The 17,826-nt window shown below is 37.4% G+C and overlaps 1 protein-coding gene across 2 annotated transcripts in view; it reads right to left on the bottom strand.

Annotated features, from left to right (window-relative positions):
* The window catches only part of DLG5 (discs large MAGUK scaffold protein 5), a 120,080-nt gene that overhangs the window by 12,741 nt on the left and 89,513 nt on the right, over positions 1-17,826 (bottom strand). For both annotated transcript variants that reach the window (XM_026116730.2, XM_064513824.1), the window contains 11 exons: positions 16,436-16,563; positions 15,561-15,736; positions 14,964-15,067; positions 14,066-14,158; positions 12,151-13,170; positions 9,306-9,444; positions 8,479-8,623; positions 7,855-7,976; positions 6,672-6,761; positions 5,275-5,443; positions 895-1,057 (listed from right to left, as the gene is read on the bottom strand). In XM_026116730.2, the coding sequence (XP_025972515.2) occupies positions 895-1,057; positions 5,275-5,443; positions 6,672-6,761; positions 7,855-7,976; positions 8,479-8,623; positions 9,306-9,444; positions 12,151-13,170; positions 14,066-14,158; positions 14,964-15,067; positions 15,561-15,736; positions 16,436-16,563 (2,349 nt within the window). The remainder of the gene's footprint in view (positions 1-894; positions 1,058-5,274; positions 5,444-6,671; positions 6,762-7,854; positions 7,977-8,478; positions 8,624-9,305; positions 9,445-12,150; positions 13,171-14,065; positions 14,159-14,963; positions 15,068-15,560; positions 15,737-16,435; positions 16,564-17,826) is intronic.

The raw sequence follows: 17,826 nt of genomic DNA, 5'->3' as shown, positions 1-17,826 counted from the left end.
ATATTAATAAGTGCTGCTTAATAAAATTTAACTTTAATAAGTGCTGACTTATTTCCACTGGAGTAAATAGAAGAATGGAAGTGCTGCTACACGATGATTCCTAGCATTTGATTGCTCTTTGGAAGGAATCGCTGTAATTTTAAAATATATGGTAACCTGACAAAAAACCTTTTTACTGTTGAAAGACATAAGCATTCTGAGTTGTGTTATGATTTCCAAATAGTTTGTAAAAGTTTGCTCATTGGCAATTTTTGCCATTATTTTATGCTTCGATATCAGGAATTGGATGCAAGCTGGTTCAGAATACTGATCTAAATAAATTTGGAATTTAAAGATAAATTCAGATTCATGATCCATTCAGGCCCATTTCACTTTATCTTCCACACACAACACAATAGAAGATTTAACATACACGTGCATAAGCAGATACATTTACAAGGCAGCTCTGTACTTTATAAAGTGCACCTCCACAGGATTGCTAATACTGTAGGCAAAAACAATTGTTTTTAAACCAGTTATCTCAGGTACTGATATGATACTGTAATAACAGCATAAAACTTAGCACAGGCTAGCTGCTTGAGTATCATCTACTCTCTGTATCTGGCAGAGTATGCTCTTGTGACTATGTTAAGTACCCGAATTAGAGTTTAAAGCTGAAGTATGTCTATATAAGATACAATGCAAACCTATCATCAAAGGACATTTTTTGTAATAAAACCTGACAAAAAGCCACTAAACCCCACAATTATTACTTGAACATTACAATATAGAATAACCCTTGTTATTTCCCAAAACAGACAAGCTTTTGCGAGATACTCTTTAGGGGAAAGCAGTTATGGTTGGGGCCAACCAGACTGATCCATTAAGCCTTAGAAATAGTAAGCGAACAATTACCTCCAGTAGCTGATCGCCATACTCCAGGCCAGCTTGATGGGCAATGCTCCCACCTGTTACTTTAGAGACAAATATTCCACCGTTTTCGCCGCTCACAATGGAAATCCCTAGTGGCTCCGAACCCTTCTGCACTTTAACATGACGTGGCTCTTCCATGTAGGGCCTTTTAGAGGAGATAGTTAAAACTGATTTGGACAAAACTGCACTTGAACCATAACAATATCAAAGTTACATGCACTACTTTATGTCTCGCTGAATTGTAGTACTAAAACAGGTTTAAACAGTTGCTTAAAAATTTACAATCAGTTGTTGTAATTGCATTCCTTAAACACCATGCAATGTACAGTGGCAGAACTAAATGTATACCAGGTACACAACTACTTTAAAAAGTTATGATAAATGTGAACTATAAATAGTATGGTGGTGAAGTTGGTAGATAAGAAACTTCCAGATCCATATTATATGAAAGTAATTTAACTACTGTATATAATATGTAATTTAAAAACCATATTCCAGAAAGCTACATTCAGTTATAAATGCTGGGAGTCTTTATTGCCAGTGAAAATAAACATCATAAATGATAGGGTGGTAAACCAAAAACCAACAATACACAATATCAGATTTCATATTTGTATGCAGGGAAACATAAATTAGTAACGAAAATTAAGCAGTTGCAAACTCAAGCCATTAAGACAGCAGTTTGCATGGTAGCATTACAATTACCATGCAAATTTTTCTCAGGGAAATTATCCAAACATGTAAAATAGCACAAAGTGCGTAATACTGCTTGAGAAGGACAACCTTATATGAGGCCAACCTCAAACTCCTTAGTGAGGAGAACCTAGGCCTAGGAGCCACAGGGATTCTCAGAAAAGACCTATTACGGAACAGATATCTGAAAGATGCAGAAGATTTGAGAAGAAAAGAACACTTAAAGACACACAGTAATAACAGACACTAGTAAGTACAGCAAGAGAATAGATTATACAGAAGAAAAACAAAACAGATGCGTTCCCCTCACCACCCCCAAGCTCCCTTCATTTGGCAGTACTTGTCTCGTGCACATGGTTGTTTCTTTCCGAGCCATGGTATGAAGCACCAGGCAAGAGCAACAGGCTTCCCACCGCCTGCCGAGGCGAAGGCCAGCCTACGCTCCACCAGGCACACAAACTGCAAACCGGGACGTGCCTCCTGTTGTGTCAGGACTACAGCTTCCTTAAGACGACTGCGCAGCTGGGATGCATCCCTCTGCACAAACAGGCGCCGTGCCTTCACGGTGTGCACACACAAGCACTAGCCTCTTAAAAAGTGCAGGCACGTATTACTATGAACTCAGTGTCTGCAAAGCAAAAGGCAACACCAGATGCTCACAGCTGATCTAGCTCTGAATGAAGCAATTCGGGTGCCAGACGCAGTGTATCTAGGACACACCACTAACATCTGCAGGTCACAGTTGTACTACCGCTACAGCGGTTTAATAGCACTGTACTGCTTTTGCTGTGCGTTAATTTGACTGTGTTCTTCTCTGACACTTCTTCATACTACGTAGACATTCTTGAAGCTGTGCAGACTGTTTAAACTATTTTGATCGTGCTGTTTAAACGGACACCAGATGAGTTAACTGGACTTCAGTTACTGATACTAACGTTAGGCAGGCTGGTGAAGGGCTCCGCACGGGATCTCTCTGGAAAGGGCAGGACTGGGAGGGCTCAGGGCAACAGAAACGCAAAACAAAGCAAGGAGGGGGCATCATTTCAGAAGTGATGTTTATTGCTCCAGTCGCTGAAGGTAACCACTGACAGCCTTCTGCAGTAGGGGCCTAACGCTTTTCCAAGTTTTTAACATATAAAAGGTCGTCTACATATGAATACAATTTGGGACCTAATACCCTTACACCATCAATATTAAAGGAAACTGCCTCAGAGCTTGTCTGGCTATGAAATGAAAACAACATAGCTATGTTATCAACAGCATAGGATTAAAATCACTGTCTTTGTAAGTGTTACATACTAAACATTTCTTACTATCAGCAAACTTAAACCAAAGCCCACATTTTATATGTGGCATTAACCGAGCTGTGCTAACTGCCAGAAAACTGAAAGTTATGAGCGCATATAAACATATATATTTTTTTCTAGTTGTTTCAATCATGTAAACCACGGTGTTAAAGGTAAAGTTTGTCTTTCTTAATATCACAATGTGATTACACATTATGCGGCAAAATAATATTTATTAAACGCCATTTTACCTCATTAAAATCTAAAATTAAACCTTAATGATCTTTATTTATTGTACCTTCTGCTTTCTAACTGTCTACCACATGCATTTTTAATTTTTTTTGTTTTGGAATGGAAGAGTAAGAATCAAGCCTATAAAAATCCCCCAGGATTGTATCTTGGGATGCTAGCAAACTCAGAATTAAAGATAATGAGTAATGCATGTAGTAGAGAGAGTCAATAAAAAAGTAAAATAGAATGGTAATTTTTGAAAAGGTATCTTACTTGATAAGAAGTGTTATTAACATCAAGTGAAGTGCCCTTTCCTACAACATTCAGACTGCCTGTCAGAATCACTAAATGCTGATTAGACAAAAGTTCTAGTTTATCAGATTTTTTTTATTTTCATATAAATTGTTTTTCTTAAAAAAACCGGAATGAACAGCAACACTGATTTTTTTTTGTCTGTATTATATTATCTGGGGAAAGGACAAGTGAGTTACCTGTATTTTGTGAGGAAAAGGAGTAGAGAGACCAAATAACCATTTAAAAAGCTATATAAGCACCTATTAAGCACATCTTAAAACATTTTCTTAAGATGCATTTAATTTAGGAAAGTCATCAGTAAAGTGCCTATTTTAAAAAGGTTTTTTGTTGTTCTTTGGTTTTTGTTTTTTGAACTTGTAATTGTATTCTTTAAGTGATCACACATATGACCAGCAGGAGCGAAAGGGCTGGGACCTCACCAAACATCAATCTTCTGAGCATCATTAATAGATATTCTGTTATTTTCCAAAGATTAGCCAATATATTTCATGCTTAGGTGTGTCAAAAAACTAGCTTTTCTAGTAGAATGTTTCACAGCAATAGTCACGCGAAAGACGAAAAATTCCAACTTTGAATTCACACTTTAGATGTACATTTATATGAGAACACAAACTGAGTACATGCAGTACAAAAGTCACACTGAAGTAAAAAGAATGAAAGCCCACAAAGAACTCTCCACATTTCCTTTCACAGTAATGCTGTGCTTTGTACACAATATACACTTAATGTCACTACAATAACTTCATTAGCAATTGTTTAAACAAGACAAAAGTTTTATGTAACATTTTATGAATAAGCAAACTTGGAATACAGAATATCCTTATTACTTTATCATTCGCATTTTTAAGGTCAGGTACACTAAGTTCAGAAGACTAAGTCCTTTTATATAAATCAGGCAATACAGAAGGGTTTTGAAGTCCACATAAATGTAATGACTCCAACACATCATAGTTCATTTACACTACTGGAACAGCATGTGGCATTAGAGTAAACAAAAGCCTGATTCAGATTCTGTTTCTAACTCAAGTTCATGCAACTGTTTCACATATTTAGTCTAGCCATATTATGATAAATGAAATCAAATATCCAAAATTGGTATCACAAGGAATATTATCTTGAAAATCTGCATTATGAGATACAGTAAGTCATTAAAACACCAAGATCTAAAAAAAGATCTAAATGATCTAAAATGATCTAAAAAAAATTATTGTAGTCTGCAAATATCTACATATGTACTTAATGTCATTGCTAGTAGTAGTCCCAGTAGAGCCAAAGGGGTTAGTCACAGTCATAAAACTGGATCCATACATATGCACATGCTCCTACACAGTTATGCTCTCAATTTTTTCATATTATCTAGCTAAACTGAATCAAGGCACAGTGGTTAGAGCAGGCACTCTACAATACTAAGGCAGTTGATCACTGGCTACCAGAAGTTCCTACATCTTCATTTTATTTAGTTTTCTAGAGTACAAAACAAGCTTAACATAAATAAGGATCTGAGGCTACTCAGCTGAAAGGAAGTATTCCAGTTCAGACTTCTTGTACTTGATGTGGCCATTAATGTAATGGGAAAAAACAAAACCCTTATGAATTCCTTAGTTTTCTAAACTCAAGACTCTGCTCATAGGTTCTGAAGGAAAAGAAAAAGATCCAAAGATCTCTTACATACTTTGTAAAAAAAATTTTTAAAAGTCATTGAGAAACAGGATCTGAGACACACCTCTGTTCCTACATTTTTGTCACTGAAATCAACTGTTCACATTCCTTCAGTCCAATAAATAATTGTACAAGATTTCATCGGATACATTTGTATTAAAGAACGCGGGGACCTTACCTATCTTTTCTACGTTCTCCAATAGACACTGGGCTAATAGAAATCCTAGGTAATGCGGAAAGGGAGTTCTGAGATTGGCTGCTGGCGAAGGAAGACGTTTCCAAGTTAAGTGGTGACTGTGGAGGAGTTATCAAGCTGGGACTGCTACATTCAGAGTGTGACAAGGAGCCTAGGAAAAATCAACAATTAGGGTCAGTTGCTGGCATCATGAAGTTCTTACGGTTTGGGGAGCTACACAGACATAATGAAAGACACACCATATATATTCCACATGCAAAAAGAACCACTACTGACGCCTTTTACTCTGTTGCTGTGTAGGGAACTGAGGGAGACCAGCTTCCTAACTTAGGTAACTAAACAGTGCAAATTTATTGTCGTTAATGTCTATGTATGGAATATATCCACTGTAAATGCACATACAAATATTGCTGCCCTCAACAAGGACAGCAGGTTACAGACAAGTTATTGCCACATATGTGTCTGAAAACAACCAGAGCAATGCAAAGTTAAGGAAAAAAAATGAAAACCTGTAAAGAATTAAAGATTTCACATACTCATAATAATTAAAAAAATATTTCTATACAGTCCCTCTCTTTGGGTACAGTATGCTAGATGAAACATCTGAGAACACCAGCAAATCCCAGCATGAATCATACACAGCGACAGGGAAGCAGGGCAATTTTAAACAAGCTTGACTTGACTGTGTTTGCATCTCTCGCCCAGTTGTGCCCTGAGTGCTCTGCCAAACAAGCTCCCTGACAGAAATGTTCAGTTGTTTCCTCCCTCTGAAAAAGCTACAGAAAATACATTTCAAATCACTAATCACAAGTGAAACTCGGTCACAGGAATTACACTTGTCCAGTTAGGGGTACTACTGCACATAACCCCTTAAGGCTACACAACATTTGAACAGTGGCAGTGAACAGCTGCCACTTACTGTAGTCAAATTCTGAGTTCCACAACTCTCCAACACTTCTACTGTTACCGTGAAGTACTAAAATATTTTCACTGTATTTCAAAATATAACTTACAATCCATAATAAGGTAATATGCAAAATAATATACTGTTACAGAATTTAAAAAAATGTAGGCCATTTCACTGTTAAATATTTAAGATACCATTCCAGAAGAAAACTAGAACTGTAAAACACACAGCAATGCTTACTCTTTTTTGTGCAATTTTTCTGGAGTGCCATATCCTAGAATCAACTAACAGAAAAATCAGCTTTCATTAAAAAGCTTTTCTTCACCTTTTTATGGGAAAACGCACATTTTCTAACCTTCATAAAGTTATCACTTTCTTAAGATTTTGGTGCAGCTTGATTCATCAAACACAACAGCTTTGGACTGGCAATATTAAAAGCATTACAAATAAAATGTATTATGAAATCATTTACCTCTGTCAGAGCCCATGATGGACCTTGGATATCTTGGTGTTAAAGGGATCTTAATTCGTTCCGTCCTGTATTGCAAGTTACTCGAAGAACCTATTTTACAACAAGATGATGTAACAATTTGGCAAATGTAAGAGCAACTACATTGAACAAAAAAATACATTTAGACTCTACTTCCTTAATGACCATTAAAATGGTCTCTGCATTTATGCAGAGGCCTTTACAATTGCCCTTGTAAATAGGGTATTGTAAATATTGCATATGACATTTCTAGTAAATTGCCTTAAGTAGTCCGTACAAACATAGCACAATACTGCTATGTAGAATATATATGCATTATTCATTCTTGCATCAAAAACCTAAGAGCATTTTTTTAAAATCAAATGCAACTTAATACAAGCTCTGAGTGAGAACCTAATATCTGAAGTAATTAAGCATCCATGGGATTTTCTGAAAGAGATTTAAAATATTCTGATTATATTCTGCTTGAGCAAGATATAAGAAGTTTTGAAAATGTCAAAAATATGCCATTTTGTTGTGGTTACAAAGCTGCCATGCTGCATCCAGATAGAACTGCCAATCATTGGTGGATCACAAGAATGTATGCACACACACTTCTGGCATGTCCTATGGCTTTAAATGTTTGATACTAGACACACACAGAAGTATTACATAATTTAAAAAGAGGAAGTTACGCGATTTTAAAATTTCACTGCTACAAAGCATGCAATTGTTTTGATATTGCTGCGATAGGCATAAACAATCTTACATGTCAATGCAAGTAAAAATAAGTGCTACTTTTATCTTCCAACTATACAATTCACATTAGGTGATTAGTCACCCCATGTTCTTTGTCATGGAGGAGCTCTCCTTTTCTCTTCCTATCTCCATCTCAAGGAACCTCAGAAATACTCTTATCTTTACAATGGTACTTTCAAACAACAGCAGGTATTGAAAGGAGAATTTTGCATTACTCACACCCAGCATTTCAAAGAGACTATAAAAAGAGTGAATTAAACTTGGCTACTCCTAAAGAAAACCTTTTGTCATTAAGCCAGAAAAAATAAAGCAAAGACACACAGGAAGCCTTTTAGACTTTGCTAGTATGTACGTGAACAAGGAATTCTCCATTTATTATTTGTCTCCAATAGGCAGGAGTCATGAAAGAATCAGAAAAGCTGCTTACCAAGTCTTGCACTGGATGGTAATGAATTTGAGCCATGAGATGCTCGTGTACGTGAATTTTCAGAGTATTCGCTGGAGTGTTTATGACTTAGGTCCAGACTCAGGCGACCTTGATGCTGGGCACTACATCAAAAGTAAAGGAGGAGGCAACAGTTACAACAAGGCAATCTATCTCAGCAAATGGTAAACTGGCAAAAAAAGTTTTGGTATCCTTGAGTTACCGAATAAAACAAATGTTCCCCCTCCTTCCTATTTCCTAATCGTCCCACTATTTTATGAATTAAGAGAAGTCAGAAGGTGGAAAATGAAGTGCTTTAAAAAAGAGGAAAGATTTCATTTGTTTTGGCAAGGAAAGGAAAACCAATTAAAAATTAGTTCATTAAAAAATTTCTTTGTCTACACTAACCAGTGAGATAGGGGGGAAACCCAACCCAACCCAACTGCTGAAAGACATGAAAGCAACTAGCACATTATTTCTGTGTAGTAACAGTACTGAGAACCCTGGATCAAAACAGTTCGCACACACAGCAGTGTTTTACCGTGCACTGGGATTTGCTAGCAGAAGCAATTTTCACCTTAACGTCTTTATAAACAAAAATTTAAGGTGATATAAATTTCAAGACACCTGGGATGCAGATGCTGATGGCATATTTGGCTGGCAACTGACGGGCAGTTGTTGGTGTGAACTCTATGGCTCCAAGCAGTATAGATTGGATTTCTCATGACAGCAGTTACTGCAGGGCATGGTGCTAAGCTTCTTGGTACAGTACCTGTTTAAAAGTGATAAAAATATATACTTAGCAACATTATTAGCATAAATGTAAGTTATAGAATGTAAATGTTTACGCAATTTCATATAATTACGTATTACAATGTATTTGCATTCCGAAGTAGAGCGTCTAAAACCTGGGATGCCTCCACTGACTGTTCACTTCCAGAAACATTGCAAGTATTGCTTGTCTCCCTAACACACAGGCCATCACTCTGGAAAAACATTCAGTTTCTGCGCAGAGGAAGTTTTTGATGAAGCACAAACCCTTCAGCCAGGAGTAGCTTGCGTTCCTTGATAGTTCTTAAACAGATTTCATTCCCTTATAGAACAGCAACAGTCCAGAATCTGAACAGATATTTTGCAACAGATCATGGGAATAAATTTTTTGCGTCATTTTTGTTCTGGATGTGGCATGACTAATCCTTGATACTGACAGGCTCCTTTGGACATTCCTAGCAAGTAAATACAATATCTTATCCAACCCCAGGGTAGATGTCGAGAATATAGTAGTCTAGCTCAACTTTCTTACTTGATGAAGAAGTAAATGAGGGGAATTTTTATAGTTGATATTCAGGATATCAGAAGTGAAGACAGTTCACATCAGAAATATTTCTGACTTGAGCAAAGAGAACCACCACACTGACACACTAAATCTTGTCATCCAAATCACTGTCACACACCTGCTGACATGCCTCCAGCATATAAGGAGGAAGGCACAAAGCCATCACTGTGCCTGGTGGAACGCTTTGGTGAATATGGGGCCCATTCCTGTAGGTCTGGAGACAGATGCTCTTCGCTTGCTGGAGTATACTTCTGCACCTAAAAAAACCCAGAGATTATAGACAGATGGAGATTCAAAGGGAAAAAAAACCCCAAACTCATAAGGTAGTAAGCAGCTCCAAACTTTCCAGTATTTATTCCACAGTACTGACCATCTCTTAAGATAACAATGCTTGCTACACCTTTGCTTTACCTTCCAACAATGCTATTCACTCTATCCCTCCCTTCCCTTTGGGCCACTTTTCAACTTACTGGATCTGCTTTCCTTCAGAAAAAAACACCTAGCATTGAAATTGTTGCCTGAAGACGACCTTCCTAACATTCCAAAAGTACTTTCTTCTAAGCCTGTATTTTCAGATATATATGAAGCACAATCTCTTCAATAGAGTAATTCAGGTTCTGGAACCATCACAAAAGTCAGGTAACGTGAGAATAGCTCAGATACTGACAGTGATGCTAGAGAGCTACAAGTTCAGAACTCAGCATGAAGAATTCACACGTTTCAAATGTACAACACAGCACGAGATTAAAATAAGTAATATGCTAAAAATAATTACTGAAAAGGTACTTATAGCTCTCATGATAGCAATATTTTATTAAATGAAGAGTTACTGACAGCACATGGTCCTCTAAGGACCATGACTTGATGGCTGTATAAGTAATTTTTCTACCTACAACCCAGAGATGAAATTCTCTTTTAAACTTTATCAATTCATAGTGTATTTATACAATTAAAAAAGAACAAAAATGAAAAACCAAAAACACAATACCGCCATATATGGCTACAAGCTCAACTAGACAGCATATTCTGTATACATATTTTTAATATTATAAACACTACGTCATTAAGAAACTACTTCAAAAACACATGCAGACTAGACACTACTCTCAGACACAACCTAATATAGTGGTACTGCACAAAGTCCATTCAACCAGAGAACAATTTCAGAGTATATAGTGCCCAAAGATTTTTTTTTCCATTTTGTTTTTAAAGGCATAATACCCCCTTTTACTCTAGTCTAGAGCAACTTCAGAATTGCAAAGCTCTGTGTATTTTCTGTGGGGTTGGGGAGAAATTAGGGGATGAAAAAAAGACCCACAGATATATTCCCAATATAACCCTAAAAGCAAAATGTGTCAATACATCAAGTACCCTTAAAAACAAAATTATACAATTTTCTTCTACACCATGGATCAATTCCTGTATGATATCTGCAGAACACTTGGACAGTATTTGGAGTCAACAGTAATACGGCTTTACCAATGCTTTCCAATTCTCTCAGCTAGTGAGTACCAAAAAACATTCCCTATATTCTCGCTAAGGAACTTCATACATTTAGGGCCCCACCTACATGTGTCCTTCTCACAACTGGAAACTCTTCCAATGTTACCACAAGGATAACCAGGACAATACATACACGAGGACAACATACGTGCCAAAAGACAACAGCAGAATTTGCATTACTTAGCTTCTTACAGTGCAATTCTTATTCAAAATGGGATCTTCCTCTCAGCCATATTGCTTCTGAACAAGTCTGAGGAATAACCTGCTGATTTCAGTTCCAAAATTAAGCCATTATATTTTTCTGTCATTGATAATGCAGAATTTGCTGGACACATTTTAAAAGCTGCTGGATGTTTTAAAAACTGTTTAAAAAAAAGTCTATAACTATTTTCTCCTCAAAGCATTACGGAACATAGAAAAAAAGTCACTCAGCTAAAAAAGTCACTTTTTATGATTAAAAATTTGCCAGTTGTTCTCTTATTTTGCAGAGCATGGTTCCAAATCTTGCATTATTTACACTTCAGCTTTGCATTCTGTATTCCTTCTAAAACTCAGTGAACAGGGTGGGGTTATCCAGGTATAATCAGGCGCAGGGGACAAAGAGCATGACACTAAAGTCATTATAAGGGTGATTATATTCGAGCAAAAATAACATTTTTTTGAAACTTAACATTTCAGTTGGAAAAAAATCTGTTTGAGACATGAGCAAAACTGAGATGGTGGACATGAAACTATGCTATTTATTATGCCACTTGATATTATCTAGTCAGCTAAACATTAGTTTACACAGAACTTGTACAGTGTTTCCTCCACCTACTCTAGCAACAAATAATCCACAGTCTCCACAGTGAGGTTGTTTATTCACATTTTCTGCCATAGCAGAGCATTTCAAACCATACTCTCATTTCAAACAACACTTTCAAATCCTATTCTCATAAACAGCCCATATTTACAGTGTAACATACCTACCACTCTGTGAACTTCAGGTTAGATTTACCAAGCTATTTAGGCACAAAGACTTACAAAAAACAGAGTGAACAGTGTACCTTTTCCCATTATAATCTGTAAGAGGACAACCAATCTAATTTTTTCAATCTTAGTAAGCCCTATTTTCAGCTCTTCTGAAGCTGCCTGTCTTTTTTTTTTAAGGCTGTCAAAAAGATACAAGAAAGATCCCTGAACTTTCATTAAGGAGCATTAAAATCCAAAACACAGCTGCTAAGCAGAACCCTATCATTACGTTTGGTGGCAATCCCACCTGTTTAGTACTGCAATTTTGAATTGCTTTTGTATTTTGTGATAGTGCAAAGTGACAACCTTGCCTGGGTGCCCAGTTTGGACTAGCTTCTTAAGAAACCTGGATTTTCAGAATGCAAAGCTGGGCACCCAAAACCACAAGTCACTTCTGAAAACACTCATTAAGGTTTCTGGCTTTGTGCTTCAATGTATCAAACTTCTACCTGGAGTGCAGGATTTGGAATGGACATAGGGGTCATTTTATGCCTCAAAGCAGGAGCTGATTTTGGCCTTGGTCTTTTTATCTCCGGCTCTTCAACTCTTTGAAAGCCAATGTCATCTTCACAGGATTTCCTTGAAGAGAGATGAGTGCAGTCAATTCCTTCCTCCCGATAATAATGTCCAGTGTTCCTACTGCGCCCCTTGAGAGTAGCAGAGTCCTGTTTAAGTGCCAAGGAAACTGGAGCTTGGGCAGTGGCTGGGCTGGTGGGCGGTGATCCGGTTGTGACTGTAGACTCTGATGCAGAACTTGTCTGCTGTTTATGTTTAAATTTGATAGAGTCACTTCTCTTAGGAGGAGTTGGAGGAGTCGAAGCCACTTCAGTTTTGGATGGCTGAGGTGAATGGCCTGTCACCTGATTAGAAGAAAGGTACTCCAGTTTGGGAGGAGTTGGTGGTCTTTTGAAAGTATCAGGGTCAAAGATAGACTTCCTTTGTTTTGGCTTTTTGTACACAGAGAACTTTTCCGTTTCTGCTGTTGAGATATTAACCACTACTTTCGGCCAGGTACCACCACTATGCTTAGCTCCATGTCCTTTGTCAAATATGGTCTCTACCATCATACAGTCAGCTCCCGCAGGTTCATAAGGCAGCCTCCTGTTGTCCAAGTCAACAACTCCATAGCCTCGGTCCCCGTATGCCTCTGGACTGAAGGAGCTGAGACTGTGTTCTGAATTACTGTGGCAACTGTGGACTGTATTCCTGCGAGAGTCTGCTCGTAATGTGTTATTAGGGAAAGGTTTGTGATCACAAAATGAACCACTGCCCTGATCGCTCGGGTCCTTTTTGCCATCCATGATGTCTGGATTGAAAATGTCAGTCTGTGTTGAGCTGTTGAGCTTCAGGTTTCTTTTATTTTGGGATTGTACCTCTGATGCGTGAACTCTACAGTTAGATATTTTTTCCGATTCCTTCAGGTTTTCAAATATATTTTGGCCACTCCAAGATGAACCCTGAGGAAAAACCTAAAACAAAGAAAAACATGCAATTACCTTATTATTATAGCTGATTTCTGTTTAGTACAAGGCATGTTCTTAGCCTCCCTGATTTATACGTCCCTGAATATACACATATAGATACAGTTGGGAAAGGTTTAATAAAAACCTTGCAGATTCAAGACAGATCATCAGATAAAACAAAGCTGAGAAATACTTTCTGCAGCATTTCAAAACAGTTCCAGAAGGGCAACTCCTCATGGTGGCAGAAGCACAGAACTGACAGCAAAGGGACCTGCATTCCACTTCTGCCACTGCTAAGTGATGCTAATAAATCAGGCATCACTGCCTGTTTTCCCTCACACATTTTTAAGAAACCAAAAAGATGAAAGGTAAGTTCCCTGAAGCTGGAATTACTACTCACTAAGCCTCTGTGACAGGCCAAATAAAATGGGTTTCTAACCCCAACAAGTGAAACAGAGTAATATTTTTGTATCAACAAGCTTGAAAAAGAGAACCTTGTACTTATCTATCATAAGCAGAGTTCAGTTTTCTGTGCATCTCCCTCCTGACTAAGAGCAAACCTTTCTGTATTCAGGAGGACAGTTTAATTTTTCATGCACAAAACTGCTGGAGCTGTGCAGCAGAAAGCAACAAAGCTAGGAGTAATTTCTTGTGACCAGCAGACAAATGGGAAAGAAATAAGAGCAATCAATAAATTTCATTTCCTACCAGATGCCAGACAGCCTTACTTTGGAAAAGAACTATCAAGTGCATGACCAGTGAAATGCATCCAGACAAAGTCTTGCCTTAAGCAGAGACTTTCCCATAGTAATGGATTCATTTTTCATGTTTTCTTCCCTCTGCAAATAATAGTTCTGTATAACTTGAGGAAAATCCAGCAAACTTAGTTTCTCCTACTCACCTTCATCAATGACAGGGTAAGGGAATCCCTACAGTTTCGTAGCAAAGCTTCACATTCAGTCAGTGACTTATTATCTAGTGCAATGCCATTGATCTATACGCACACAAAAAAAACATAATGGACATCCATAAAACAAAGTCAGCAGGTGGGGAACATCTTAAGGTAGTGTCTCCGAGACAGGGAAAACACTAGTTAGCACCCTATTTGGATCAAAGCTTGAATATACCTATGAGGTCTCGTTGATCTTGCCCTGTCCCACTACCGCCTCCCCACCCCAAGCCCATCTCTGCTAACTATAGTTTTGTTACAATACGAAGCGTAATTCCGTAATTGCTATTTTTACTAGAGATATAGTTTAACCACACTTTTGATCCACTGCATTAGCATATATTCATTTATATATCCACAGTAATTATCTTCCCTTTCACAGAGGTGCACAAGTCAGATCCTTGAAGGTTACAAATGCATACAGGAAAAAGCTTCCCCAGAAGGATGATGCCTGTGATGGTCATACAATAACTGTCTTTAAAAGACAGGAAACCTTCATCTGAGGCAGGTGTGGTTTTTTTGTTTTCTATTTTTTTTTTTTTTTGGAACCAACCTTGCCTACAAAGTATGACAAGATGACAAGTATGATTATGTATCAGCCACATGTGAAAAGTCAGTGTCTCTGCAAAACCTCCCATATGAACTGAGCATGGCAGGTAACGTGCACATTTTATTAGTCACCCAGCCTACAAACATGTTAATTTATAGTAACTATCTAGTGAATATACAAAAAAGACATGATATAGTGAAAGTAAAAAAATGAACTGGAAAATCTGAAATCCCAAAGAGTAATATGTTTGATAGTACTTTTAGCAAAGAAATTACAGAAGAATGCATTCTTAAGACTTACAGCAATTATTCTATCTCCCACAGTAAGGGAACCCTCTTTGGCAGCTGGGCTTCCAGGTACAACAGCAGCAACAAATATTCCATTTTCTAGATTGACTCCACTATCTGAAATCCACCAAATAAACACAAGTTTACTCCTGCAGTTCAAATAAGTTGTTCAAATAATTACACATTTGACACGCCTGCATGAGAAATGTAACTACCAAAGTGAATGAGCTTCTTAATGTCTGAAAAATCTTTTGAAGAAATAAGAAAGCAATGCAGAAAAATAGAAGTTTTCATATATCCTAAAACTTAATATAAACATATAGACCTGGACTAACTGAGGAGTTTTAGACTCCCAACAACACTCCAGACAAATGGCTAACTAGAGGCAAGTATAAAAGAAAGGAAAAAAACCCCACACTACTTATGGAATAAATCTATCATCGATATGACCATTTTTAGTCTGCTAAAAGTAGCTAATGAAAATCCCTTTTTAGAAAGTAGTAACAATTTAAGTGGGATTTAAACAAACTCAGAACATGTACCTTTACATCCGTGCCATTTCTGACCAGACAAACATGTGACATTTACATCTAGCCTTTAAATCCATTACCTTTCTGTCCAGAAACATTGATGTGAAGAGGTGTTATCACTCGCCCACCTAAGGACTTCCTTCTTCGAACCACCATGTTAATAACTCCTCCTCCATTTAGCACAGCTTTTATAACTTGCTTTTTATCCTTATTAGTAAGATCCACATCGTTTATCTTCAGCAACCAATCATTCACTCTGGCAGATAAACACAAAGCGGTCAGTGTTACAAGCTTACTTGGCTGGGCACAGCAAACGCGTACTATTCATAAAAAGGGATGCAACACTGCTGATATCTCAGTACGCTACTCCCAAATTATCTGGAGTTCTCCACTCCTGAAGAAGCATGAAATAGCTAAGTGAAAATAAGGACTCCTAGTGAATTTTCACTCCTAAGTGAAAATAAGGACTCCACTTCACTAGCAAAAGTATATCCTACTCAACTGACTGATCACTGCTCTCCTTTCTCCTTACTTAAGGGCGACTATTTTGACAGAATAGAGTGCTTAAAAACCTCCTATAGACACTGAGAATGGGAAATGGTTTCAAATTATCCCATACTCTACTCTCCCTGTCTCCACCCAGAAATAGGTCACCCTTGCATCTTCCCCAAAAAGTAAACAAAAGCAGCTTAAAGTCTGAAGGGATGATAAACAGAGAAAGAAAGAGAGAAAACAAAAGACAGAAGAACCATTTCAAACCCTAGTGAGTTTCTGCAACACTTCTAGATGCTAGTTTTCACAGTGCAACTTCCCAACCAACATTAAAAAGCTACCTGTAGCCAGTAACAGAAAAAGAATTTTTAAAATGAAAACACTGAAAACTTTTTATGATAGGTTCAGATTTAGTTTACTATGATCAAGTAAAAGACAAGTATCTTCCAGAGTAACAGCCTACCTTAATCGACCATCAGCAATACTTCCTTTGTCTACTTTGGTAACAAAGATCCCACAGTCTCCAGGGAGGTATGGTTCATTCACACCTTCTGCCACATCAAAACCAAGTGCTTTCAAATCCATATCATCCTAAGAAATTTTATTAAGTGATTAAACTGCAATGGCAGCGACTGTGCCTCTGTCTGTTAACAAGAGGCATTACTGCATGCTTGTACTATGCCCTTGTATTTACATGGTATCTGTTCTACGCAAGTTCTTGTATTTTGTAAAGTCCCAATTCCATTAGATATTAGGCGTTCTGCTGTATTATAACAACTTTTTTTCCCCTCACAGATTTAGGCTGAAATAATGCATAAGGAGAACTTCACAGAACAGAAATGGGACAGAGAGTTAAGACAACATGCATAACCTGTTTTAAGTCATGATATTGGATGCCACAGCGTAACGAGAGAACTACAATACCTCAGGCATGTCCTAAAGAACAGGCATTGCTCGGGGAGAAAAAAACAAGTAACTTTAAAGGTAAGAAAACAGCATTGTGTCTTGGTGATGCATTCAGAAAGAATTCAGCTTTGATACGGCTAGAGATCAGAAATAAACAGGAACAAAACCTCTAAATTATGGGTGTCTAAACCCTAAACATAGATTAGAAATGATATTCTACCAACACTGGCATAAACCAGATAATCCTGGATGAAAATAGGGATAAACACCTTTAACAAACCAGCCATTGAACCAAACTGGGAAATGCTAATTTAGTCTTTGTTCTGGTAAATGGGAAGGTCACTGTAGAGAATCTGGTTAAGGAAACTAAACTTTGACCAAGTGATCAAATATTTATATATTATTGTTATTTTCAATTTTAAATAGTACACATTCATAAAGGGAACTCTACTTGAAATCCACCAGACCGACAGTCTCAGGATATTGAAGGGAGATAGTACTCAGAACTTAAAATCTAACAGGCAAAAAATGCATGGAGCTTGCATCCTAAAACAACAGCAAAAATCAGCCTTGGAAAGAATGGCTCTAGACATGATTTGATGAATAATACCCTTAAAATCAGAATAGCAAACACTCTTGAGGGAGCGCAAAACAAGACTGATAAAAGCAGGAGGTCAAACATGTGAAAATATGATTATTTACCAGAAACTGAATTGATCGAAACCTTCCAAAAATATACTAAAATCAATACCACATGATTCTTCAAAGTGTCCTATATAAACAAAAAGTTGATAGAGAAAAGGGTGGGTCTGCCATAATAAAAGATGGTGTAGAGATCAAAATATCTCTGCACAGCCTCAAAGCTAAGCAAATATTACTTCACTCAGTTTTACGCAGAACATGAGCAGAAGAAGACAGCTGAGGCTGAAGCAAAAATAAAAGGATTTA

The sequence above is a fragment of the Dromaius novaehollandiae genome, chromosome 6 (genome assembly GCF_036370855.1).
Source record: "Dromaius novaehollandiae isolate bDroNov1 chromosome 6, bDroNov1.hap1, whole genome shotgun sequence".
Lineage (NCBI taxonomy): Eukaryota > Metazoa > Chordata > Aves > Casuariiformes > Dromaiidae > Dromaius > Dromaius novaehollandiae.
The sequence above is the reverse complement of the archived record's forward strand: the minus strand, read 5'-3'. Positions and strand labels throughout refer to the sequence as shown.